Raw genomic sequence first — 26,806 nt, forward strand, 5'->3', positions numbered from 1 at the left:
CTCACTCACTCACGTCACTCACTCACTCCCCTCAAGTCCCTCCCTCCCTGCCCCTCCCTCCCTCCCTCCCGCCCTCCCTCCCTCCCTCCCGCTCCTCCCTCCCTCCCTCCCTCCCCTCCCTCCCTCCCTCCCTCCCTCCCTCCTCCCTCCTCCCTCCCTCCCTCCCGCCCTCCCTCCCTCCTCCTTAGTTCTTAATTAATTATTCATTCATTAATTAATTCATTCATTAATTCATGAATTCATTAATTCATTAATTAATTCATTCATTCATTCATTCATTCTTCTTCATTCATCATTCATTCATTCATTCATTCATTCATTCATTCATTCATTCATTCATTATGTATTTATTTATTTATTTATTTATTTATTATTTATTTATTTATTTATTTATTTATTTATTTATTTATTTATTTATTTATTTATTTATTTATTTATTTATTTATTTATTTATTTAGGTATTTATCGTGCAAATTTAACTGTCTTTGCGTGTATGTTCAAATCTCTTTACTAGAGGACAAGGATCGATTGATATTTGTACAATCAAGCATTTTATGATTAATAAAACTATATATTTAATATGTTTTACGCAAGTATTTTGGATTGCTTGTTTTCATGATGATGTTTTGTGCACTGCTGTAACGTACAATGGTTACACGTAATAGCCGATTATATATTTGCCACTAATCGTTAAATACATTACTTGTGTAGCAGTTAAATTCAACAACATTTTGTATTAATAATTCTTAGACATTGTATATTATAATAAAAACTGGCTAATATATATACACTTAATCCTGCTTATCCATTTCGGACTAATATGTTCTTTTTTAAATATGTGACGTATATTATTTAAACAACTGTTTTTCTATTTTGGCTTTAAAGTTTGGCTTAAATGACTGCTCATATGCCAAGAGATGACATAGGGGGTTATCATAAATTGTGTTTAATGGCCATATAATCATCTGCCACATGTGGTTTATGCAGGCGCCCCAAGTAATAGGTCCCTAATTTTATGACACCATTGTTTACTTTGTAGCTGTCTGGACAATAAACGATCATAACATGATAATCGGTTTGAGATGAACGAATTGTAATGTGCAATTTAAACACCGGGTTAAAACATGATGAAACAAACAGTCTCACAATTGGTGTGAACAATTAAATACCAACAACAACCTTTATTTGCATATATGATAACACAATGCTTTTTTGCAACAAAACAGAAAGTTACGCAGTGTGTATAATTATATCAATAAATTTATTCAATAAGAGAATTAATTATGTTAAAAACAACAACAGTATAACAGCAAGTAATCAATACAATTATATCTTCAACTGTAACTCGTGGAAATTGTAGATTTTATTAAAATTATACAAACATATTCAATGACAAAATCATTTAACATGGCTATAATCTTGTTATTAATTATAACTGATTGTCCATATTAATACGCATTACATTAGCAGTTAAAATATATAAGCAAGGTTTATAATGTCTTTTTTGTATTTACCGACTGCATTAGAATGTCAAATGTATTAACGTCATCTATGGTTTTAAATGTTCCTTTCTAATTTCTCAATATAGGGGGCAAACAAGAGAAAGTGGTACTCGTTTTCTATAGCTTGTCCGTTGCAAAACTTATATTTTCAAATAAAAACAATAGCTTTTAGCGAGAGAATTTATTTAATGTGTTACCATTGTAAGTTTTTTAAAGACATATTAATGTTCAAATCAGAACTATTTGTTGCGTAAATAAATTCGATATATATATATATATATATATATATAATATATATATATATATATATATATATATATATATATATATATATATGTTGTTTGTTGTCAACATTAATAGTGATTTTTTATTAGATTAAATTAATTCTGAAAGAATATGCATTTCTGAGATTTTTTTTTATCTCAAATGATGTGCTAATTAAGTTAGGAGATCTTTGTGGTTACCACATATACCGAGCCGTTAGATTGAATTCTACTCCCGAGTTCGTTTAAAGTAATAATAACAAATAATTACTACAGTATATTCGTTACTAAAATGCATTTACTTGCAAGCTTATGTTTTATTCAGACATAATTTATAATTATATTTGATATAGTGCATGATTATCATTAAGATCGAGGATTATGTTCACCGTCTTTATATGGGCGGAGCTTATACGAATCCCATCTATTTTTGCCAACCTGTGGGCGGAGTATAAACTTTGCAGGTGCGCGTTACATCACTCGTCAACTGATATGATATAATACATAATCGTCACAAACACATTATAAATCCAACATACTAGTATCTTAATTACAGTTTCAGTTCGTGCTGTTATAAAATAACTTATAAGCATTGCTATTATAATTGGTAAATATGGAGTGGTCTGTTCGCTTGAGTGCGATGACTTTGCTGTTGATAGTCAACGAGGAAGTGAAAGGCATCATATCTGGACTGAAGGCTTCAAGGAACAGTATTTCACAGCTGAAGGTATGTTGTATAGCTTGATCTCCTAATAACATATTAAAAAAGTTCTGTCACCTTTGCCAAACAAAAGTAAATGAATGATTAAAGTGAGTAAACTACGTTCTATTGGGCACATTTGTAACTGTAATAGAATTATATACTTGCTGGCTGATCAAATTCAGTTTTATTTGTTCTAGAAATTAAATTATACAATGCTGAACTAATAAAATTTTTATTTGTTCTAGAAATATATTGACATTTTATTATAATACAGTAATATTCCTCCATTGTTTTCAACGATATAATTACGTTTTCTTAGTATGAATAAAAAATATTTTAAAATCAATATTGAATTTGCTTGATAAATCATACCAGTATATATCACAGTTTGGGTATTGGGTGTAGTGTGGCATGTGTCCGCTTAGGTTAATTAACCACAGATAACGCTGCTTATTAAAATATACATGTATTTAACACCCCAAACCACCGCTTCACACATTCCCTTGTATTTCGCACAATGTACCAAACAGAGCGCACAACGTTCCAAAAGTGGAACTATGAAGAGGGAGCTCATTAAGACATTTGCGCATAATGTCCTACACCCTCCCGGTCCCAATTTAATAAGTTTTTATCCTGCTATTTTTCCATCTAAGGAAATTATTTAATATGTAACTTATATCATTATTAAGTAAAATATACTTTCATTATAATGTTTTATGTGTGAAATATACATGATTGAATAATCTTTTAAATTTTATTACTTAAATTAGTAATTATATTTTCCTTCTATATCTTACTTTCTTTGACTTAAACACGCATGGTTTACTTTTAAAAATGCATGATAATCTCTATCTCTTGTACTTAGCATGTCAGTTTGTTTACTATTGTGTGCCAGCTTAATTTTCGTATATTACTTGAATATGTAGTATTTAATATGTGAATATATTTGTCTATAGTGAAACTTATTATCATGTGGTTTGTTACTAAAAAATATAAGCTTTAGTGTAGAACGTAATGCCAGGGGTCACTCTCTTTCACAGCGGTGAATTAGGGGACGAACGACAAATCTGCTAGGAGAATGGTCAGGGGTTTCGTTTAACTATTCGTGTTGAGTAACCTTTAAGCGACCAATCAATATCTTGGGACGCCATTTAAAAAAGAGCAATCATGAACTTGTTTAATAAAACATAACATTTGAAATGGATAAAAATCGAAGGAAAGGTAACACTAAATATAACACGTTTTCGCTTGATGCATATTTGAGTAACTTTTTACATTGGGGCGTTCAACCGGGGAAAGACTAAAACAAAATGGTGGAAGATTTATCGATAGAGAATTTTGCTCGTCTCTGACAGTCTGAGTCTGTCTAGATTCTAGTCCAACATGTTTAAAAATATAACTAATAAAGCTACCTTTAATATTGGTAATATTTGGTTCCTTAGAATATAGCCTTTATTAAATCCCTCTAAATTCTTTGCGCGCCCTCAAAATCTGTCCTGGCTGTTGTATTCACAGGGATCTTTAGGTAAAAAATACTCTATTATACTATAGTATATACATATATACAAGGGATACAACTGTCAAATTTTTTGCACAACATCATGGTGTTCATTTTTACTTTAGACAATTGCCGAATTTTCAATGCCAGATGTGGTCTGGTAAAATAGATGCTCGTTTTATTATTATTTTGCATATATAATGCCATCTTCATTTCCCACAACAATATGTATTATTCATACGCACATAAACACTAACAGGGTACCATTTAAGTGTTTCTGTTTCCTAAGAATAGATCTATTTGCAGTAAAATAAAAAAGGAATAAATTGTGTCACAAATAAATAAGAACAAGCATTTTGTTTCTTCAAAGATCTATGTAATTATACCACATCTAGAGTTGAATTTTGGCTATTGCTTAAAGGAACACTGATTGTTTTGGTTTTACAAAATACTTTACTAATTTTTGTTGATTTTGAGCGTTATAGAGGGTTAAATATAAAAATAGAGATATACTTATGATGAGCAGATTTAAGACAGTATTTAACTATTAGAGACCGGTGAAATAATGATTTTTTTATATTCTAAATGCTGCTTGGTGATCTTATTCTGTTAAACTAGTACATTGCATTTTGTCAACTTACAATGATATCATGGAATTGCAGGTGCCGGACAGGTTGAGACCCTTGGAGGGAATCACACAAGGGAAGCCCTTCAGGGTCTTCTAAGGCGTGGTCTCGCAACTATAACCACAGTCAAAATGAATATTTATTCAGCCCTGTCAACATGCACAGCCTTGACGGTGGGTTGGCAGCACAATGTTTGCTTGCAGGAGAAGCAAAAGCCTCTAAGCTTCATTGACAAGGTGAGGCTTATGAGACAAGTTCGCCCATCAATGCACATGTCACCAACGGATATGAAGGCTTGGAAAGAAACTCTGTCTTCCATCTTTCATGTGAAGGTATAGTTATTCTTATATAATGGAAGGGTCTGAAATGTGCATTCTCATGCTTATATAGTATGGTTTGACCAAGACACTTTTAAACAGTTTTTCTTTGAATTATTTAGATTTGAATCAATGAACAGAGGCATCAGTTGGATTGGCATTTGACTACCTGCTAACTTATGAATGACTGTTGAATGATTTGACATTTAATAAATATAAATAAACACCATTTTGATGAAAAGTACTTATGTAGGCATTGACAATATTATAATCTTAACATAGTTGGTGCACATTAAAATTGTCTGCAAAAAGCAATACCAATCCTATGTTTAAAGCAAGCACGTTGAGAGACTTTATAATAGTTTAACCCTTGGCGGGCGGCATCCACAGCAGTGTCCGCTCTCTAATTGAAATAGTTTTCATCCGATCTTCACCAAACTTGGTCAGAAGTTGTGTCTAGACAATATCTAGGTCAAGTTCGAATATGGGTCATGTCGGGTCAAAAAATAGGTCACCGGGTCACTTAGTGCATTTCAAGGATTAAGCATGATGTCCGCTCTCTAATTGAAGTAGTTTTCATCTGATCTTCACCAAATTTAGTCAGAAGTTGTGTCTAGATGATATGCAAGTCAAGTTCGGATATGGGTCATGCTGGGTCAAAAATGAGGTCACAAGGTCACATAGTGCATTTCATGTGTATGGTGTCCGCTCTCTTATTGAAGTAGTTTTCATCTGATCTTCATCAAATTTAGTCAGATGTTGCATCTAAATGATATCTAGGTCAAGTTCAAAAAAGGGTCATGCCGGGTCAATAAATAGGTCTAGAGGTCACTTACTGCATTTCAAGCATTGAGCATGGTGACCAAAACCTACAAACGGGCGTATCTTGTGACAGTTTGGCACTCTTGTTCAAATTTGACTTTTCTGCTATCCAATTGTGTACAATATTTGGAGTAATATAATGGGCATTGTTCACTGTTGAAAGAATTAACAGGTCAAAAGAGTTAGTTAAAATGTGGTTACTGACCAATTATCTGCAACTCATCTTGCTACCAGTTGTTTATAAAAAAAATATATCCAATATTTTACATTGGACAGTCCTCTAAGGTGATTATGCAAAGCGTTATTATTTATAGTTTTGTATACTGAATGGTTATCATTATTCATGATTTACAGGACATCAGAAGATTCCAGAATTCGTATGGACTGCATATTAAGATGGCTCGGCTTGAACAGAGAGTTTGGGCCATTGTGGAGGAAGTTTCGGGTGATTCAGTGAAGATCACTGAAAAATTCTTCAGACCACTCTTGAAAATTCAATCAACCGAGGATATTGAGTCGTGTCTGAACATTCTGCGAAGCAAAGGATTAGCTGAATATAACAACAAAATGTAAGAATTAATTGTGAATTTACAAAACTGTAACAGACTTTAAAATTTTCATCGTATTTCTTATAACGCAAGTGGGAGTGGTGTCATGGGAACAAGCTTATTTATTTATCAATTGATGATTTTCAGGCATAATTTTGTCAGACCTGCCTTGTGTGATCTTGACATATTTGTCACAATGATTGTTTGATGTTTTTTGTGCTGTTAATCCGGACAATGCTTGTCTAGAGAGCTACTCTGTCATTAGTAGGCACAATATGAAATAATTTGACAGTGGCTTTGTCAAAAATCAACCAAATTTACTGCATTTTATTTAAACTCAATGTCTTTAGCTGAAGGGTATCATCTTATTTGAATTATTATAGGAAAGAATGTAAATGTGAATATTAATTTTTTTAAAGAAATAATAGACTGGTAGGCATTAGTTATTGCAGTAATGATGCAAAGACATTAAACCCTTACGGTGCTGCATGAGTGGCTTGATTGCAACAACAGAACAACACACTGTTTGTGTAACCCAAATTAAGAACAATTCATTGTTGATTATTTAAATACTTACCGGTTTGTATTTATAATTAACCTGTATTTCAAGGTAATAAATGAGAACTTTTATATAAGCCCCCATCCTCCATTTCAGCGGATTAAATATATACATGAATATGCCATTACAATTTAAATAAAATGTTGGGTTATTTATAAACCTACTTTCAAAGCATTCAAAGCCGTAAGTGTTTTGTTGCAGAATCAACCACAAAACTTCCTAATATGTCAATAGCAAAGAAGTTGCCATGGTAGAATTAAAAATAATGATTTTTTTTTGTGCGAGTTATGAATACTACTAATTCTAATTTGGGACAGGTGCTCAAACGCTTTTACAGTACTATGTACTGTGTATGTAAGTTTTTTCTTACATTGCTTGATTGGTTAACCCCAAACAGTGTTTTAATAAGTATTTTCTCTGTATGTCCTTTATGTACCTTTTAAAAAAGGGGTTGTTATATTTGCTCTGTTTTCATTTTTATAATTTCACAAGCATGTTGAGGCACCTGTGTCGCGGGACATTTTAAAGCCCAGGGGTTTTATCTTACTTTGGGGAAAGGGCCTGGCCTTTTTTGAGGGGAAAAATAATCGTGCGAAATGCTGAATTTGGGGGAAAAATCACGCAAAACACCGGATTTTGGCGGAAATAAGGAAAGTCTTAAATAATCAATTTAACATATTTTGCTGTTTTTATAACAAATTCAAGGCAACAGATAATTTAATTATGCAATATGTTTTAATTTCTACACTGGATCAGGTTAACTTATGAATTTAAAGTTTAAAAAAAATAAAAATTTAAGGGAAAAAATCAAGTCTGGGGGAAAATTTGCCTGCTGAGGGGAAAAAAAATCCGAGGGGAAAGGGCCATTTTACCGTGGGTCCCAAAGAAAGAAAAAAGCCCTGAAGCCACAGACAATGTAAAACATGTTGGTGTTGTATATATTTGAAGTTAATTTTTGAATATTTTTTAGAAAGGAATTTTTGGGATCCAGACCACTTACAAAAAAAAGAAAGCAAACTGACCTGGAAGATGATGCCAATGAGGAATGTTCAAACACTTCTGAGGGACTCCTTGTAAGTTAATTAATTTCCTTTTTTGTGTAACAGAAACATGAGCAATTAAATAAATAAATAATGCAAGTATTAAGAAAGGCCTTGTGTTTGATTGGAAATCAGGTAAATGATGTTAAAATGAAAAAGTATTTGATCTTTAAATAGCCTGAAAAAGCATTTTGAGAACATTACCTGTGAAATTGGGAAGTTGTGCTTCAGTTTTCCTTGTGAGAATAAAAAAGTTTTTTTGCATGGCAAAAAAAAAAAAAAATTCAGAATTTTTTTTTTGGGGGGAACATGAAACTACTATTAAAATCGGCAGAAAAAGGGTCTGCTCATAGATCAATATATTAACTTGTACTTCTAGGAGAAGTACAGCAAGGTAGTTGATGAGCTTCAAATGATGAAGGACAAATGTTCCAAACTGGAAACGGAAAACTCAGAATTGAGGCGTCAACTGACAGAGCGTAAGTGCATATATTTCTAATAATATTCTTGAACACTTAATGAATGGATCTTTTTTATAAATGATAACTATTTCTTGACTTACAGAGTTTAGAATAATTCACAAAAACTGGTTTAAGACCACTTTGAGTGAACACACATCTTCTTATGCCAACCCCATTAATTTGCCTAATATTTCAATGTTTTTAAACCTGAATATGCAGTTTTAGTTATTAGGCATAGACACAAATGTCCAGGCTTCAAGTACCAAATAACCTCATAAAGACCCTGTTTGAGACACCAGTGACAGTTGATCAGATATAAGTTGACATACATTGACACTTGATCAAAAGTGAGTTATCCTGATTTATATGTAATAAATATTTTTATGCACCCCTTCGGAGAAGAGGGGGAATATTGTTTTGCACATGTCAGTCGGTCTGTTTGTTGGTCGGTTTGTCGGTCCATCTGGCAGAGGACCCCTATTGTTTTCAGGTCACTAGGTCAAGGTCACAGTGGTTCGGGATGATAACTCAAGAATGCTTAGGCCTTGATCATGAAACTTCATTGGTACATTGATCATGACTGGCAGATGACCGGTATTGATTTTAAGGTCACTAGGTCAAAGTTAAAGGTCACAATGGCCTGGCTGCCACTACAATGAACTGCCCATTTGGAGAGCATGCGTGTTTTACAAACAGCACTTGTTTTTACATGTTCTGTAATATATTTCTATTAAATTTTTCTGGTTATTCAATTGTCAAGTTAATGCTAATAGAAGTATTCTTTCCCACAATTATCCTAAGATTTAGACATAAACAACAGTTTTCACAATTTATCTACCGTTTACTGTTTATTCACCCATTGAAATACATAATTTGGGTATAATTTTAAAAAATGTGCTAAAATGATGACGACACGGTGGTCTGCTCAACTTGTCACCTGTCCCAAATAAAACCATGAATAGTTGTACTATCAAGATGATCATTTTTTATGGTCCATTTCTCAGAGACTGTCAAAGACATTTGGTTCAACTTAGGTATTCATGTTTACCAATTAAAAATGCATCTCAGTTCTCAAGGGCAAATAAGCCTAAATTGAATCATTAGGGCTATGAATTAGCGAGAGTCCAGTAGCCATGGGCCCTAAAACTTGAGCTGGGCTCATAAAGATAAGAACACACTTGGGAGAATGGGTTAAAGTTTTAGTTTTATAACCTGTTCTCATAATTATGGCCCATTTTCATGTTGTAAATTTCATTGTTTATTGACCCTATTGTTGAGGACAATTTCTATAAAAAATGGAAATAGATATTTGGTCATAGTCAAGTATTCTTGTTTATTGTCACAAAGTGAACATATATATCAATGGCAGATAAACCTTGATATTATTTTGCTAAATGTGTGCCCCATTTTGAACATTGAGTGTTGGAGTGTCACTGGTAACATTTACTTTACATGGACAGTTAACCGTAATACTATTACTAATGATTTCCTCTTCTCTACCCAACACTCGGACAAGTGGATGACACTGTCTGCAGATGGCTCATGGTTGGTAGTTCATCAATTCAGTTCAGGGTCTTTTATTCTATCTGAAAACAGATTGCTCGAAGTCCAAGGAAAATTCATCAAAGGACAAAGAAATTGAAGCATTCTGGAGATTTGAAGACGGACGAGAGGAATGGTTGCCGGCCAAATTGATCCGAAAATATGCTAACGGTAATTTTAAACATAATAAAATATTTTACGAATAATGTACAATTTTCAAGTGAGATGAACAAAATCCCATATGATACTGACCATGTACAAAATTAAGCTTTAATTACTGTGAATAAATTATCAGTTGTAAGTTCCCTACCGGTATGCCCAGAGGGAACTATAGGATATATCAAAACAACACTGACAATGTTGCTGACAATTTTGTAATGGTATTTTGACCAGTAGGGGAATTTTGCATTGCATGCAATGATAATCTTGTTTATATTGTGAAACTCAACATATAAACCCTTTTTTCTGTTCTTGTCTGTTTGTCAAAAGCTGACAGCATGCATATTTTCAACTAGTAAAGTGACTGTTAGTTTTAAAAACACCTTGCTTGAAAGGTACACTTTTAGAATCATAGTGAAATATATATATATATATATATTACATAACTTTATTAATAACTAACTGCTTTATTATACCCCACCACAGGCGTTTGGTATTGCAGTAATGTCTGTCACACTTTTTTGTTGTGCAACTCCTTATTCATTTCTCATTCATTAAACATAAAAATACAGAATGATTATCATCAAGAACTGCCACTCATATCGTGAGGGTTGGCGATTGAAATTAATTAAAGAGAGTTATTATTTTGTGTAGATTTTATGTTACTTATCCATATTGCTGTACAATTTATTCATAAGCAGTGAATTGTACCATTTCAACTTAAACAGATATTCATGAATTGCTGTAGTCCATCTTGTTTTGGCAATTTTTTCCCGTTCACTCATTGAACCTATAGCAGGGATTTGTCTGTCAGACACCCTTTAATTATGTAAGTGACAATTTAAACATGCAAAGACATTTCACATCACACAACAACTGTGTTTGATATTTCAAATTGACAATCATATTGGTTATTTCTGGCTATGAAAACATGAATGGTATATTTATGCAGTTTCTTTATATATCCCATTGTGAGTACCAAACTATAGTTTTCCAGCAAAACATTGTACATTTAACTCTGCAGTATCAATTGCTATGAGTACTAATGCTATAATTTAAAAGACATAATTAATAACCATATGATTATCATATCGCCTGGCTGTATAACAGCATTCAAATTCTTACATTTCAAGATGTCTTTTATTCAGGAGAGTGTTCAGTCCAGTACTCTGATGGAGTTAGTAGAGTGAGGTCCTCATGGGTGAGAGAGGTGGGACAGATGTAAGGTCATCCTATTGCCACATCTAGAAGCTATACCTATTTTCTCAAGACTAAAAATGTCGTGAACTTAAAATAAATGTTGTTATCAATATATGCAACCAGAGTACATATTAAGGCACTTCATGTTATTTTTCTGAATGATTGAAGTCAGGTTTCTCATACTAAGACATTTCCCTGTCAAGTTATGGAATTAACTTAAATTTTATGGTGTGAAATTTCTGTTTTATAAAAAAATGCATAGATAATTTTAATCAAATTGTGAGACTGATAGCTTCATTTTTTTTTATCAAATCATGCAAATGATTGCCCTTTTTATACGCCCGTATAAAATACGGGACGTATTATGTGAAACCCCTTGGCGGCGGGCGGCGGGCGGCGGGCGGAAGGCATCACTTTGTCCGGACTCTAATTCAAATTGTATTCATCCGATCTTCACCAAACTTGGTCAGCAGTTGCATCTAGTTGATATCTAGGCCAAGTTCGAATATGGGTCATGCCGGGTCAAAAACTAGGTCATAGGGTCAATAAGTGCATTTTCAAAGGGGCCACTTTGTCCGGACTCTATTTCAAATTGTATTCATCCGATCTTCACCAAACTTGGTCAGCAGTTGCATCTAGTTGATATATAGGCCAAGTTCGAATATGGGTCATGCCGGGTCAAAAACTAGGTCATAGGGTCAATTAGTGCATTTTCAACGGCGCCACTTTGTCCGGACTCTAATTCAAATTGTATTCATCCGATCTTCACCAAACTTGGTCAGTAGTTGCATCTAGTTGATATCTAGGTCAAGTTCGAATATGGGTCATGCCGGGTCAAAAACTAGGTCACAAGGTTACTTAGTGCATTTCAAGCATTTAGCATGGTGTCCGCTCTCTAATTGAAGTAGTTTGCATCTGATCATCACCTAATTTGGTCAGAAGTTGAGTCTAGATGATATGTAGATCAAATTCGAATATGGGTCATGCCGGGTCAAAAACGAGGTCACGATCGGACACATAATGAATTTCAAGCATTTAGCATGGTGCCCGCTCTCTAATTGAAGTAGTTTTCATTTGATCTTCACCAAATTTAGTCAGATGTTACATCTAAATGATATCTAGGTCAAGTTCAAATATGGGTCATGCCGGGTCAATAACTAGGTCTCGAGGTCACTTAGTGCATTTCAAGCATTAAGCATGGTGTCCAAAACCTCCGAACGGGCGTATCTTGTGACAGTTTGGCACTCTTGTTTTGAAGTAAAAAAAAACAACATGAATTTTACATCACACTGATGATCATATTTCAAGTGTAAGCATTATTCTACATCTTTTTCTTCAGTTTAATGTTGGAATTGAATATTCCCTAATCAACAATTTGATTCTCTTTACTGCACTTTTGTTTATGTGCATTATCCAAAGAATGTTTGAATTCCATTTTGAAATGCTTGATGAGAACTTGTCTTTTCACTTAGGTATATGCTTTTTTCATTATTGGTTTTGTTCAGTGGTGGTGGTCATATTCTTCTTATGTCATTTCGGTCAGTAGAATATGGGACTTGTATATAACAGTTTATATGTTAGAATGGTTTATGAGATTATTTTAAATAAAACTATTTTTGAATTTCTTTCGCTATATAAACAAAAGTTAATTAAAGAGATTTCACGTTTCTTACTGTTGCAATCAATTTAATATCTTAAAATAACCTGAGATCTTTTGGGAAACTAGACAGAAAATAAGTTCTAATGGTGAACAATTCGTATTCAGTCAGCCTTTGTAAGCCATTGTAACTGTGAATGTGTTCATGTGCATTATTCTAACATTTTTTCGATTTCGGTTTAGAAATGCTTTGTATGAACTTGTCTTCATTTTAATATGCTGAATTAAAATTGATTTTGTTAATTTGTGATTACCAATGTTTTATTTTGTATGTCCTATATGATGTTTGAGTATTTCAGAGAAACAATAAAGTTCTGCCCTTACAATACATACTAAAATTGTGACAGAATTGTTTAGTAATGAAAATACAAATTGCAGCAATTGCACCTGTTAAAGAACTTTGAATGGTTATACATGTAATAGCGGTAAAGATTGTTTTATTTAAATATTTAATTTTTCATAATGACTTCACATGTTAAAAAAAAATGTTTAGCATTTTTTAATACTAGTATATTTTGAGAACTAATTTAAGTGTGACATAAATAATATGGAATCATTCCCACTATTTAATATATATTTTCTGACCTGCTGACTGGTGGATTGAGTACATATTAGTATACTGGTATTGTTTTTTATTTTGAAAATTTCACTGATTGAAAATTTACACAACATTTTGTGTGTTCTGTATTTACTATGCCCCCCTTCGAAGAAGAGGGGGTATATTGCTTTGCACATGTCGGTCTGTCGGTCGGTTTGTCCATCAGGTGGTTTCCAGATGATAACTCAAGAACGCTTGGGCCTATGATCATGAAACTTCATAGGTACATTGATCATGACTCGCAGATGACCCCCATTGATTTTGAGGTCACTAGATCAAAGGTCAAGATCACGGTGACCTGAAATAGTAAAATGGTTTCCGTATGGTAACTCAAGAACGCTTAGGCCTAGGATCATGAAACTTGATATGTAGATTGATCATAACTCGCAGATGACCCCTATTAATATGCAGGTCACTAGGTCATAGGTCAAGGTCACAGTGACCCGAAATAGTAAAATGGTTTCCGGATGATAACTCAAGAACGCTTATGCCTAGGAACATTGAAACTTCGTAGGTAGATTGATAATGGCTGGCAGATGACCCCTATTGATTTTCAGGTCACTAGGTCAAAGGTCAAGGTCACGGTGACCCGAAATAGGAAAATGGTTTCCGTATGATAACTCAAGAACGCTTATGCCTAGGATCATGAAACTTGATAGGTAGATTGATCATGACTCGCAGTTGACCCTTATTGATTTTCAGGTCACTATATCAAAGGTCAAGGTCACGGGGACCTGAAATAGTAAAATGGTTTCCGGATGATAACTCAAGAACGCTAATGGCTACGATCATGAAACTTCATAGGTACATTGATCATGACTTGCAGATGACCCCTATTGATTTTGAGGTCAAAGGTCAAGGTCATGGTGACCCGAAATAGTAAAATGGTTTCCGGATGATAACTCAAGAAGGCTTATGCCTAGGATCATGAAACTTCATAGGTGCACTGATCATGACTCGCAGATGACCCCGTTCGATTTTGAGGTCACTTGGTCAAAGGTCAAGTTCACGGTGACCCGAAATAGTAAAATGTTTTTCGGATGATAACTGAAGAACGCTTATTCCTAGGAACATGAAACTTGATAGGTAGATTGATCATGACTTGCAGATGACCCCTACTGATTCTCAGGCCACTAGGTCAAAGGTCAATTTCACGGTGACCCGAAATAGTAAAATGGTGTCCGGATGATAAATCAAGAACGCTTATGGCTAGGATCATGAAACTTCATAAGTACATTGATCATGACTTGCAAATGACCCCTATTGATTTTCAGGTCACTAGGTCAAAGGTCAAGGTCACAGTTACAAAAAACATATTCACACAATGGCTGTCACTACAACGGAGAGCCCATATGGGGGGCATGCATGTTTTACAAACAGCCCTTGTTATGACTTGTTTTATAATTTGCTAATAATTTAAGAACTTATACATTTAAAAGTGGTTTACCTTCCTTTTTTTCAGTGTGATTTTTTCTGTGTGATTATGCATTTCTGGAAGTTTGTACCGCCGGCGTAACATTTTTAAACAATTATCTGTCATTGTGTTTATGATCCTCTGAGAGTTTGTACCGCCAGCGTAACATTTTCAAAGAATTATCTGTTGTGATTATGAACCTTTGGGAGGTTGTACCGCCAGCGTAACATTTTCAGTTAAATTTTAAGGGTTATATCATTTTGTGTGTTCTGTATTTACATTACTTGTATAATTTACTATTAAATTAAGAACTTAAACATTTAAAAGTGGTTTGTGCGATTTTTACTATTGGTACCTTAGGGAGTTTTGTACCGCCGGCGTAACATTTTCAAGAATTATCTGTTGTTATTATGATCCTCTGAGAGTTTGTACCGCCAGCGTAACATTTTCAAAGAATTATCTGTTGTGATTATGAACCTAAGAACTTAAACATTTAAAAGTGGTTTATCTTCCTTTTTTTCAGTGTGATTTTTTCTGTGTGATTATGCATTTTTGGAAGTTTGTACCGCCGGCGTAACATTTTTAAACAATTATCTGTCATTGTGTACTTTTTGAGAGTTTGTACCGCCAGCGTAACATTTTCAAAGAATTATCTGTTGTGATTATGAACATTTATGAGGTTGTACCGCCAGCGTAACATTTTCAGTTACATTTTAAGGGTTATATCATTGTGTGTGTTCTGTACTTACATTACTTGTATAATTTACTATTAAATTAAGAACTTAAACATTTAAAAGTGGTTTGTGTGATTTTTACTATTGGTACCTTAGGGAGTTTGTACCGCCGGCGTAACATTTTGATTATGATCCTCTGAGAGTTTGTACCGCCAGCGTAACATTTTCAAAGAATTATCTGTTGTGATTATGAACCTAAGAACTTGAACATTTAAAAGTGGTTTATCTTCCTTTTTTTCAGTGTGATTTTTACTGTGTGATTATACCTTGCTGGAATTTGGTACCGCCGGCGTAACATTTTCAAACAATTATCTGTCTATGTGATTATGAACCTTAGGGAGTTTGTACTGCCGGCGTAACATTTTCAAAGAATATTCAGTTTTTATTTTGAACCTTTGGGAGGTTGTACCGCCAGCATAACATTTAAGTTTCAGTTCAATTTTCCTGTCTGAATGTAAGATGGGTTGTACTGTCAGCGTAAATTTTTTTTAATTTCTTATAAAAAGTGAGAAAAATGTGGGTTTTTTTAAAAGAAATTTCCTTTAAAATGACCATTTTAAAAGGGATTCTGTGGAAAATCCCTTTTTAAAATATAATCAATTATGTATGTATATTGACGCGCTCTATACATGTTTATCTTCGATGATACCATTTAGGGGTTGGGATCATAAAGGATACTATTTCATGCCTGAATATGAATAATGTGCATGCTTTATCAGATAACAATACAACATTTGATATACATTATAAAAATCGTAAAGTGTTAAAACACATGGGTTAATTATAGAATGAGGAATACATAGGATAATTAGATCATATGAAACAACATGTTTAATACCAGTACTATGGCGTTTTATTATGTTTACACATTGTAATTAACTTCACAATCCTTGCATTCTGACTGTCGATTATAAATCCCGGAAAGTATCTCCTTATAGTTGTTTTATTTCTGTGGTAACTGACTTTTGATTTATTGTTTTAGAAAACTGCTTTGTTAGAAGTTGTAGTTACAATAAAACATGCCCATATTCGGGAATCGATAAAACACGTGCTCCAGAAGTTACATAACATAATTGTCAATTGTAATACAATAATTCTAATGCTCCGTAAGATTGATGTATGCCTATATATCATTTCCTTTTCCTGGGTGGATAGTGTATGTTTGAGATAAAAAATATCAACATTAATTTATAAGACGACTATCGTTTAAAAAGACATGTGTTGCTACAAATGCTCTTCTGGAAAGTTATACAACTACACGTACATCTAATTTAAACAGTATTGAACAGCTTTAAGGTGGTTTTTATGAAACTATATGTGATTAAAAAGCTGTTTTAAATAGAAAAAAATAAAATAGCAATGTATGGAATATTTTTGCTGATGTATTGTTAAAAGTCTTGTAAGTTCCCGAATAACATATGAAGTAAACTGCATTGTTTCAATTTTGCTATGCGCTTTTGTATCTAGGATTAAAGTTAAGCGATCAAACGTCAAGAGAAAACGACCGATATGTTGAATAGTAAGGTTTGTTTCGTTTTTATTGTACGTGTAAACCTTACGGTTTGCATTGAAAGATACACGCATTATAACTAATATATTCATCGTTCATAGTTATCCAGGCACATATCTCGGCTTTATTCTTAATTCATTCATGTTGATACCATATTAATATCGATCCCACAATCCTCGTTTTGTTCGTGCGTCTGCAATTTCAAATACGTCTTATCCGAATGGAGTCGTTTTCAGGCCTTGCATATACTTTTAAAAAATCCATTTCGAACTCATTATAGAAACGGACCGAAACGACAATAACAAGAAATAGGGCTTTTTTATTATTGTTATGCGCATAATGCCGCGTTCGTGAAAGATGAATGCCATGTTTTGTGTATATTCAAATTTAAGAGATTGGTACTTCACTGATGAATCACAGATATATGGTTTTACCAGTACGAATTGTTCATACAGACAATGAAATTACAGTTCCAGCTGCACATGTTGAATAAAGACAAGGGCCTAATGTGATAATAACATAATGTGTTGTCGGTAGTGTTAAAAAAGGTTTAACTGTAAAAAAAACAACCTTGACTTAATATAATATAATCAGATGTTAAAACATCTGATTCTATTTTAAGCACGGCGAGGAAAAAAACATCTACATTAGGCCTTGATTACGGCCCTGCTTTTCTTTCCTTTAGATATGTCTTGTCATTGAATTCAAACATGCTGAACTAATGACATACCTATAGCAGACGGGAACCAAGTACAATGTACGGTTGGTTGTGTATGTGAAAAGTGAACAACAGGTCCAGGTAAAAATTGCAGAACATGTGTTAGGAATAATGTATTTGCCACAAACAAAATCACCGATTATAGTCATTTACCAGAGTGAAAAGGTTAACCAATTACCAAACAGTGACGAGATTTTACGAGATTGTTGCAAATGACTCTAAAAATCATTGATATTAAAGACAAGATTGCTACATTTGAGCAATTTCTACTTTTATTACAATGATTTCTACCGTACCAAATTAATTTTGTTTAAACTTCAAGTGTGACCTTGACCTTGGAGATATCGACGTTATTCTTTCGCATGACACACCGTCCAATGATTTTGAACAAATGAAGCGAGTAAATTTAAAATCCCGCAATGAATGACATAGTTGTGACCCGGGCAAGATCATTTATTTCCATTTTGACCTTTGAATTCAAAGTGTGACCTTGACCTTGGAGATATCGACGTAATTCTTTCGCATGACACAACGTCCAATGATTGTGAATAAATGTACCGAATAATTTTAAAATCCCACAATGAAAGACATATGGCCCGGACAAGGTTATTTATGTCAGTTTTGACCTTTGGACTCAAAGTGTGACCTTGACCTTGGAGATATCGACGTAATTCATTCCCAAGACACACCGTCCAATGATGATGAACAAATTTGCCAAATGATTTTAAAATCTCACAATGAACGACATAGTTATGGCATGGACAATCTAATTTAGAATTGTTCCGCCCCCCCCGCCGGCATTCACCAATCTAATAATCAGTTTTTTCCTTCGGAACACTGGTTAAAAATCTCAGGACGCCTATGTCTATTTCTTCAGTTATAAAACAGCTACCTTACTATTTATAAGAGGTTTATCTAACACAACTTGATTTTAAGTATAAATCACGAATAGAAACACATCTGTCGTCGTGTGCTGTTATCATTTAAAGAAGATAATGATGGTTTCGTCAGTCTGTTTAACAATATCTTTTCGCCGCCACCCATGGGTCGCAGTTCCAAGATCGGCGAACCTTTCAACCCGTTCGGTCCGCCATCTATCCTCGTTGTAACAAAACTTGGACGCACACTGTAACAAATAGTATTTTATTAATTGTACTTTAGATCCAAAACAAAACAACAACACAAATCGCAACGGGCTATGTGTTTGGTCACCAGTTCTTACAACTCGCAGTTATACATTGAAATTGCAATGTGATCTGCAATACATTATGAAACATCACAATATTGAATTGAATTTTGCTAAAATAATATATATCCTAGTCCGACTTTCGTCCGTCTTCGGAGTCATGATTTGTATTCGTAAATATGGATATCCAGATACACTTTCGTTACAGTCATATAATTGGAACTCTTTAAATATACATTTCGATGATCGTAAACAAATGGACCAAATAATATTTAGATAATTAACAGTATATGAATTACCTCTGCTTGGCAATGTTTGGTCGTTTTCTATGCAATATCCAAACTTTTCTACAAATGCTGGAATATGCAAAGACCATGAGGCACATTGGTACCACAAGAATCGCTAAAACATGTATACGCCTTACATCTGACTATACAATTGTTTCTCCCAGCTTACGATATACCAGTAGACCGTTGCCTTTTCTGGCCAAACTGTTTTGTTTACCTGCAAGGTGAAAAACAAAAAAAATCTTTAAAACAGCTTTTTTCTGTCAAGTTATATGATCATAAACGATTTCGTTCATGCAGAGAAATTGCTTTAACATTATTTATATTATGGTGAGCGCGTCATCAAAATGTAAAATATTGTTAAGCGGGAGAAATATCCAGCAGTAGTTGTTGGTTTTTATTTAAAATAAAACAGAAATGTTCACGTTAACCTACATGCTTAACGTGTATTTTTTTTACTTTTAGCCCATATGCATATATTGTGATTTGTTTCATATTAAGAAATCAAACTGAATTTAAATTTTAATATCTTGCATACTAACATAATATAGTTGCCAGAAAAATGGCTAAGACATATAATTCGTGTGTTGTTTTCATTATTGCAATATGAAATAAGTATGGTGGTCGCAAATAATGTTGAGACATAAAAAAGGATGTGTTTTTCAAGATTGCCGTATAAACAATACGTACCCTTCTTATTAAAATTAGAGTGGCAAGAACGAAGCTGAGTACCCAAATAACAGCGATTATCTTCTTTGCAAGTGTCACTGTGCTGACACATTTGGCTCTAATTCGATGGATGATTGCGTAATATCTGTGGAGAAAAGAATTTGAATGTTCATAGAAACAGATCCGCGATGACAACATGATTAAAAACATGTATTTCTACATCGCGTCAATGACACTCCGTTTATGAACATGGCTGAATAGCGAACAGACGAGACAAATTGTATTGATCCAGCTCGCGAATATTCTTGAAAAGATACTATTAGATTAAGTAAACTGAGGTTATCAAATATAGTCAACTTCAATATGCATATTTCAAAACAACGCCGACGACAAAGGTATACTTAAATGTACATATGTATTACGATTTAATTTATATTCACATTACACTTTTAAATTATATTATACTTGTTTTTCACACACAATAATAAATATCTTCTTATTTTAAGATAATTTGCGTTCTATTTATACCTATCTAAAACTGATAATTCAAATGGCATACATATAAATGAAAGCCAATAATAAATTAAAGACATATCTATTAGTCCGACTTCATGTTCTTTACTTGGCAGTTCAACTTAAGCTAGTGTAGCCAAAGATCTGTTGTATTTTCATATTTTAATGAATGCAAACGAGACCAATCAATCAAGTAAATACTAAACCAATTTCTATGTAAACTGACCGAACTGTCTTAACAAGATACATATGGGTTCAAGTATGGGTTCAACTCAAGTTCATGTGAACGGAAAATGAATCGAGTTTATATTGAAGGATAATTTTTTCATTTGTGTATTTACATAGCCACACATTACTTACACTATCTTAATAAAGTCTGAAGGCATGCCATTAATCATGTAATAATAGAAATGTAGACATTAACTAAAATAACCCAAAACTGTCATTTATAAACCCTATGCAAATATTTATATTTGGCAAATAACGTTCGCAAAAAACACATGTTTCGATTAGTTTTTCTCCACATACGTACATTTTATATTTAACACGCCGATTCCGCCTATCAATTATTAGCCAAGGTTGTTAAAACAGAACATTCAATATTGAAACAAACACTTCTGTGTTTGTTAATTATTTGAGTGTATATAATATATTATTACATTATGTATTATATTGTAATATTCATTCAACATTGATCAAAATCAAAATGTAATTTTACTCAAATGCAACCATTTTTGTTGGGAACAGTTGTTTGAATAACAATATTGTACATATTGTCCTCTATAAGCCATAAATACACTAACACGTATTTTTTGTTAAATAGTCTTTGTTCAGTCACATCTGGTTAAGAAATGTATCTCGGGAACAGGGGATTTACATAGATATTACTCTGATACGTACATGACCAAGCATATATGATACGTGCATGTATAAAATTATATTATAAATTGTGCATGGGTAACCTTAAAATTTATCAAAATAAGACAACGTTTAAAGAATCTTAAAAAGGTTTACAATAAAGCTATTTAGTTGAAACTTGGGCAATGTTTTAAGCTATTGTTATCTAACCATGTATTTTATTTCTAAAGATTTGCCGCTATGGTGGTATTAATTTTATAATAAGTATTAGTATGATATTGCCATTTCCTATTTTTATCAAACAGAAATGCCATGTTAGATCTAACAAAGTTAGACAGAAATAAAACAAATTAAAAAAGAAAGGTTCACAATGATCATTTGTTAAATATCCGTAGACTATTTTGTATTATACATGTTTGGTGATATACAACCAGTTGTATTTATTATCTTATACAATTAATTTATTCCAGCTATACTATTCTCTCTCTGATCACTCCAATATCAGTGTTTGACACCGTGAGCCTTAGGTCTGCGTTAGAAATAAGTAGCTTGATCAAGGGCGGTGCTTGTCCAATATTTTGGGGCCATATGACTGGCTCATAGCTTATCTAAAACATTAATGAGTCTCCACGTCGCATGGAATGGCGCAAGTGATAAATTGTTTCCCAAAGACACATGGGCACAATTCAATCTGCTCGCGTGCCGGTAGGCATTACCAATTAAACTAGATTTATTTTATCCTTCAGCTAGAGACATTGGTTTGTCCAACGGCATTGATGAATGAAATAAAGAGGTATTTGCTCACGCACGATATGATTGTATTTGGTTGAGATGGCTTTCTTACTTACATAGTACGACAAATAGATATGAAGACCTTGAGTGAATAACAGTTTCAGTAAATTAATTTATCTATATTTATTTTTTATTTATATATATAGTATTTATATAAAGAGAGAGAGTGACAGATATGGATGGATGGATGGATGGATAGATGGATGGATGGATGGATGGATGGATGGATGGATGGATGGATGGATGGATGGATGGATGGATGGATGGATGGATGGATGGATGGATGGATGGATGGATGGATGGATGGATGCTTGGAAGAATGGATGGATGGATGGATGGATGGATGGATGGATGGATGGATGGATGGATGGATGGATGGATGGATGGATGGATGGATGGATGGATGGATGGATGGATGGATGGATGGATGGATGGATGGATGGATGGATGGATGGATGGATGGATGGATGGATGGATGGATAGATATATAGTTGGATGGGTGGATGGAGATGGATGGATGGATGGATGGATGAATGAATGGATAGATGGATCGACAGACAGACAGACAGACAGACAGACAGCTAAAAGAATAGAGCTTAAAAGCAATTTGAAATACATCATTTGGTAAAAGTACATAATTATTGCTTCTTTTTAAATCATTTGGTATAATTATTGCATCAAATATTAATTACTATCACAGTGTACCAGGGCATGTACTCATATACCCTGGATAGCACAACAATGGCAATAGGTTATTTCCTTATTTCCAATGTGGTCCTGGATGAATGATGACATGTCCTAGCAAGGCAGAACAACTTTGTTCTTAAAGGTGGTAAATTTAACAATTTAAATTTTAATTATATTACACATCATTTAAATAATAGTAAACTTCACATGGATATTACAGGCTTTATCAATAAAACTAACCTATTTTAAAATATGCTTTATTACTGCAACCTTTAATGTCCGTAAGTTGTGGGAATCTTTTATGTCAATTGAAAAGCTGTTCCATAAAGAACATCCCTTATATGAGAATGACTTTTTGCCAAACCCTTTAACTTTCGGGATACTGAAGCATGTTTTTTGCTAAACTGGTATTATGGTTATAAACAGTACTGACTAGCATACAATTGTCATTCAAGTAAGTAGGGGCAAAACCTGTGTGTATTTTAAAAACCTAGTTAAGAATAGTTTGTTCAACTCTTTTTTCAACAGGTAACCAGCCCAACTGACGTAAGTATTCTTCCGGTTCCGGTTTAAATGTAAACATATACAATGAGAATGAAATATATTCAATAAAATAATCGAGAGTGATCTCTGCGCGAATGTGAATGTTTCAAATGGATGGAATCTATTAATACGGACTAGTGCAAGAAAGTCAAGTAATGAAATTTTGTTTCAACGTGCTTTAAATGGTAGTTTTAACTTACAATACTCCCCCCCCCCCCGCTTTATTTTCGAGCGGGTGGGATGCGATATTTTTTAAATCTTATTATACTGAGCAAAAGGCAACACTCCCCAACTTCGAGTGAAAGCAACACAACCGATACAAGCCTCCTGGATTGACCCGTTTTCGAAACACCAAATTCAATCAAACACAACAAGCAAACCAAAAAGAGGTAATAAATCGAAGACGGAACAAGACAAATCAAACCAGAAAATTATGGCTGACTTCGAAAGACAAAACTGAATCTTCAATTGAAAAACGCCTCAATGAAATTTGTTCCAAACTGTCCAATGTGCTAAATAAAATGACACCTCCTTAATAAAAAATATAATCAAGAAAATAAAAGAAAAATTCCTTAGAAGTGTACTAAAAATACTTGAAATCATGGAAGGCAGTATTTGCGAACACAAAAATGAGATAAATGCCTTGAAAAAACAAGTTAACGATCAGAAAGTCGTGATAGAGGCGCTTATATTAAAGAAATGTGAAACAGAGTATAGCCAAAGTTCCAGTCTCAACGATCTGTGCAATACGGAAGAAGAAACAGCATCTGGATTTCTGGCCTCTGCAATGACACTGACAAACAAGCATCAATTACCGTGGCCGATGAAATTATGATAATTTTGAGTCTAAAGCTTGGCCTTAAATTGGAAAGTAAGGATGTTGACGTTTCCCATCGTCTTGGGAAAAGTATACCAAATAAAATCCGACCAGTTTTTTGTCAAATTTGTTAGGCGGCAAACAAAAATCGAGGTGATGAAGCGTGCAAAGCTCTTGAAAGGTACTGGCATTTTTTATAAACGAGGACCTAACAAAAACAAATGCAGAAATTTAAGCATCATTACGTCTGAAGGAACCTGAGTTAGTGAAGAAGGCCTGATCCTGCGACGGAAAGCTATTCGTGCGTTACAGAGGACATGAGCGCAATGAGCTAGTGTCATCTGACAAATACAGACTTTGGCTGGCAAAGCCAAGGCCAAACAAAAACCATGTGACATCCGGTACAACATATTCCCGCAAAGTGTCAGATGGAGGCAACCCAACACCGGCCAACAAATCTTTAACCTTTGAGCAGTGTTAATAACTCTGGTCCCGGATATGGCTCCTTTGTGCATCCATAGAAACGTTGTCTTGCAACTATTTCATAAACTGGTGTGTTTGTAACTGTACAACACACACACACACACGCACGCACGCAATGAACCTGACACGTATCTACCGATACATCATTATATATACTTACATCCCCTACAAACACGCGAGCACACACGCACGCATGCACACACCACATGCTTTACAACCAACGATTATCATAAAAACACATCCATTCATAAAAATATTAAGAATTATCCATATTTAAAACATTTATGTTTATTAAACAAAAGTACATAATTATCGAATGATGTAACATTTTATATTTGGAAATGTAGCTGTTCATGCTTATTTATACTTGATCCTAGACATTTTACACGTGCATTGTTATAGATCTAATTCCACACATATGTACACTGTTTATATGCCATCGATATATATTTAAATATGTAGCGTGCGATGCTTATAACATAGATTACCGAAATTATGTGCTAAACATGCAGATATATGCAATCGGTAAATTAGAATTTCTCTATAATGCAACATCACTTATGTTGTGATATAACTTCTTTCGTAAACGTTTTTACAAAATACAACATTCCTATTGAGAATTTAACGCTCATAATTTTGATAGTTTAGTATAAACACATCCGGTGGCTAGTATAGTTCATCTTTTATTCGGAACTACATAAACTTACGGCCGGATATGACGAAATGAAAATATGAGATTTTCATTCCACATGTAGATAACATAAAACAAGCCCTTCTTTATTTAATAAAAAGTGTGAGTATCCGTCAGTCGATCTAAGCATACTTCGTTTTCGTATATTTAGATCGACAAAGAGACGGATGTTCAAAATTACCTTTGTACCTTTTTTTTATTTTACAGCTTTACCATACGTTTCGTTTGCGTTTTTTTATAGAGCATATCTCTCTTCATATTAACATATATTTTGTCATTGCAATAACCATATTTAGTTAGCATTGTAATCTTCGTTAAATAAGTATAACAACGTACACACACGCACAAACCCACACGCACGGACGCACAAACGCGCACACACATAGCACGCATGCCAAAAACTCACACGCTCGCGCGCACGCAAAGTAAAACAAGCACACGCACACACTCAAACGTGTGCGCGCACACACACACACACACATGCACGAACGCGAACACACACGTAGGCGCACGCACGCGCACAAACGCGCGTGCGGATTCACACGCGCTCACACACACGCACGCACACACGCAAGTACACGCACACTTGCACGCACGCGCACATGCACACTCATGTGTAACTAGCTAAATGTTGATGTCGATAATTGCACATTGGTGGATCGACTCATTTTATATTATTGAATATACATTACATCATATTGGAACCAGGATACGTACATTTATAATGCTAAATATAAAAGCGATTTCTTTTTTAAAGGTAGAAAAAGAATTTCGGTATTCGGTAAAAAAAAAATAAAGAGTAAGCATCCATTGCACGGTGTCATATATAAACAGAAGAGTCTTTAGTCATCATCCCTCAACATAATATTTGTATTATTTTGGTACATATAACCTTTTTGTGTTGTTTCTTTTTAATCTATGCATGTTTGTATAGAAGAGAAATCTCCCCACAGATGATGTTAAGTAAAACACAATGTATGTTTTATGAAATATTTATTTTTGTAATTTGGATTGTGAATTGTTGCGTACAGTGTACTTGTCTGACCTTTCTTTCTATTACACTAAAATGATCTTTTGAAGATGTGACACAAACACTGTTTTCAGATTTAACTGTTATACATTTTGTTTCTCAGATCATTTCTCAATTAGTTCGAGTATTTCCAGTGTACGGAAGTACGCTTTTTTATGTCTCATGTTTGTGATTATTTCTTTTTACTTCTTCATTTGTATGGAATATTCATATTTTTGTATCTCTAATTTCTGTTGAATTTTTTTGTTTGTATGTATGGACATCTTATGTTTTTAAAAGAAACTAACTGGACATGCTTTATAATAGAAACCAACTGGACAAGCACACACAAAGTAGCATTTACATCACCCTCCACCTCTTTAAATGATTAAAGTATGTA

The 26,806-nt window shown here is 33.8% G+C and overlaps 1 protein-coding gene and 1 long non-coding RNA gene across 3 annotated transcripts; one reads left to right on the forward strand and one right to left on the reverse strand.

The window, feature by feature from the left end:
• Positions 1-2,287: 2,287 nt before the first annotated feature.
• LOC127874226 (uncharacterized) lies at positions 2,288-4,714 on the reverse strand. The gene is made up of 3 exons (XR_008046718.1): positions 4,608-4,714; positions 3,881-3,987; positions 2,288-2,514 (listed from the first exon to the last, which is right to left on the reverse strand). It is a non-coding gene; the product is annotated as an uncharacterized LOC127874226 (long non-coding RNA).
• On the forward strand, positions 3,608-15,705 carry LOC127874210 (uncharacterized). 2 transcript variants are annotated; one of them, XR_008046697.1, is made up of 8 exons: positions 3,608-3,689; positions 4,629-4,924; positions 6,086-6,300; positions 7,809-7,911; positions 8,258-8,357; positions 9,936-10,052; positions 11,189-11,773; positions 11,930-15,705. XR_008046697.1 is itself a non-coding variant. In XM_052418440.1 (7 exons), exons 1-7 carry the CDS (start codon positions 3,668-3,670, stop codon positions 11,263-11,265), a joined length of 930 nt encoding a protein of 309 aa, XP_052274400.1. In that variant the 5' UTR covers positions 3,608-3,667; the 3' UTR covers positions 11,266-15,705. The 2 variants fall into 2 exon arrangements, 1 of the variants encoding a protein (XP_052274400.1); XM_052418440.1 differs by having other exon boundaries at positions 11,189-15,705.
• Positions 15,706-26,806: the final 11,101 nt, after the last annotated feature.

The sequence above is a fragment of the Dreissena polymorpha genome, chromosome 3 (genome assembly GCF_020536995.1).
Source record: "Dreissena polymorpha isolate Duluth1 chromosome 3, UMN_Dpol_1.0, whole genome shotgun sequence".
In the NCBI taxonomy this organism is placed as follows: domain Eukaryota; kingdom Metazoa; phylum Mollusca; class Bivalvia; order Myida; family Dreissenidae; genus Dreissena; species Dreissena polymorpha.

Coding starts and splice junctions, on each gene's coding strand:
- LOC127874210 (XM_052418440.1), top strand. CDS start 3,668: ATGGATAAAAATCGAAGGAAAG. Junction 7,912..8,257: donor ACACTTCTGAGGGACTCCTT/GTAAGTTAATTA, acceptor TTGTACTTCTAG/GAGAAGTACAGCAAGGTAGT. Junction 10,053..11,188: donor GATCCGAAAATATGCTAACG/GTAATTTTAAAC, acceptor TCTTTTATTCAG/GAGAGTGTTCAGTCCAGTAC.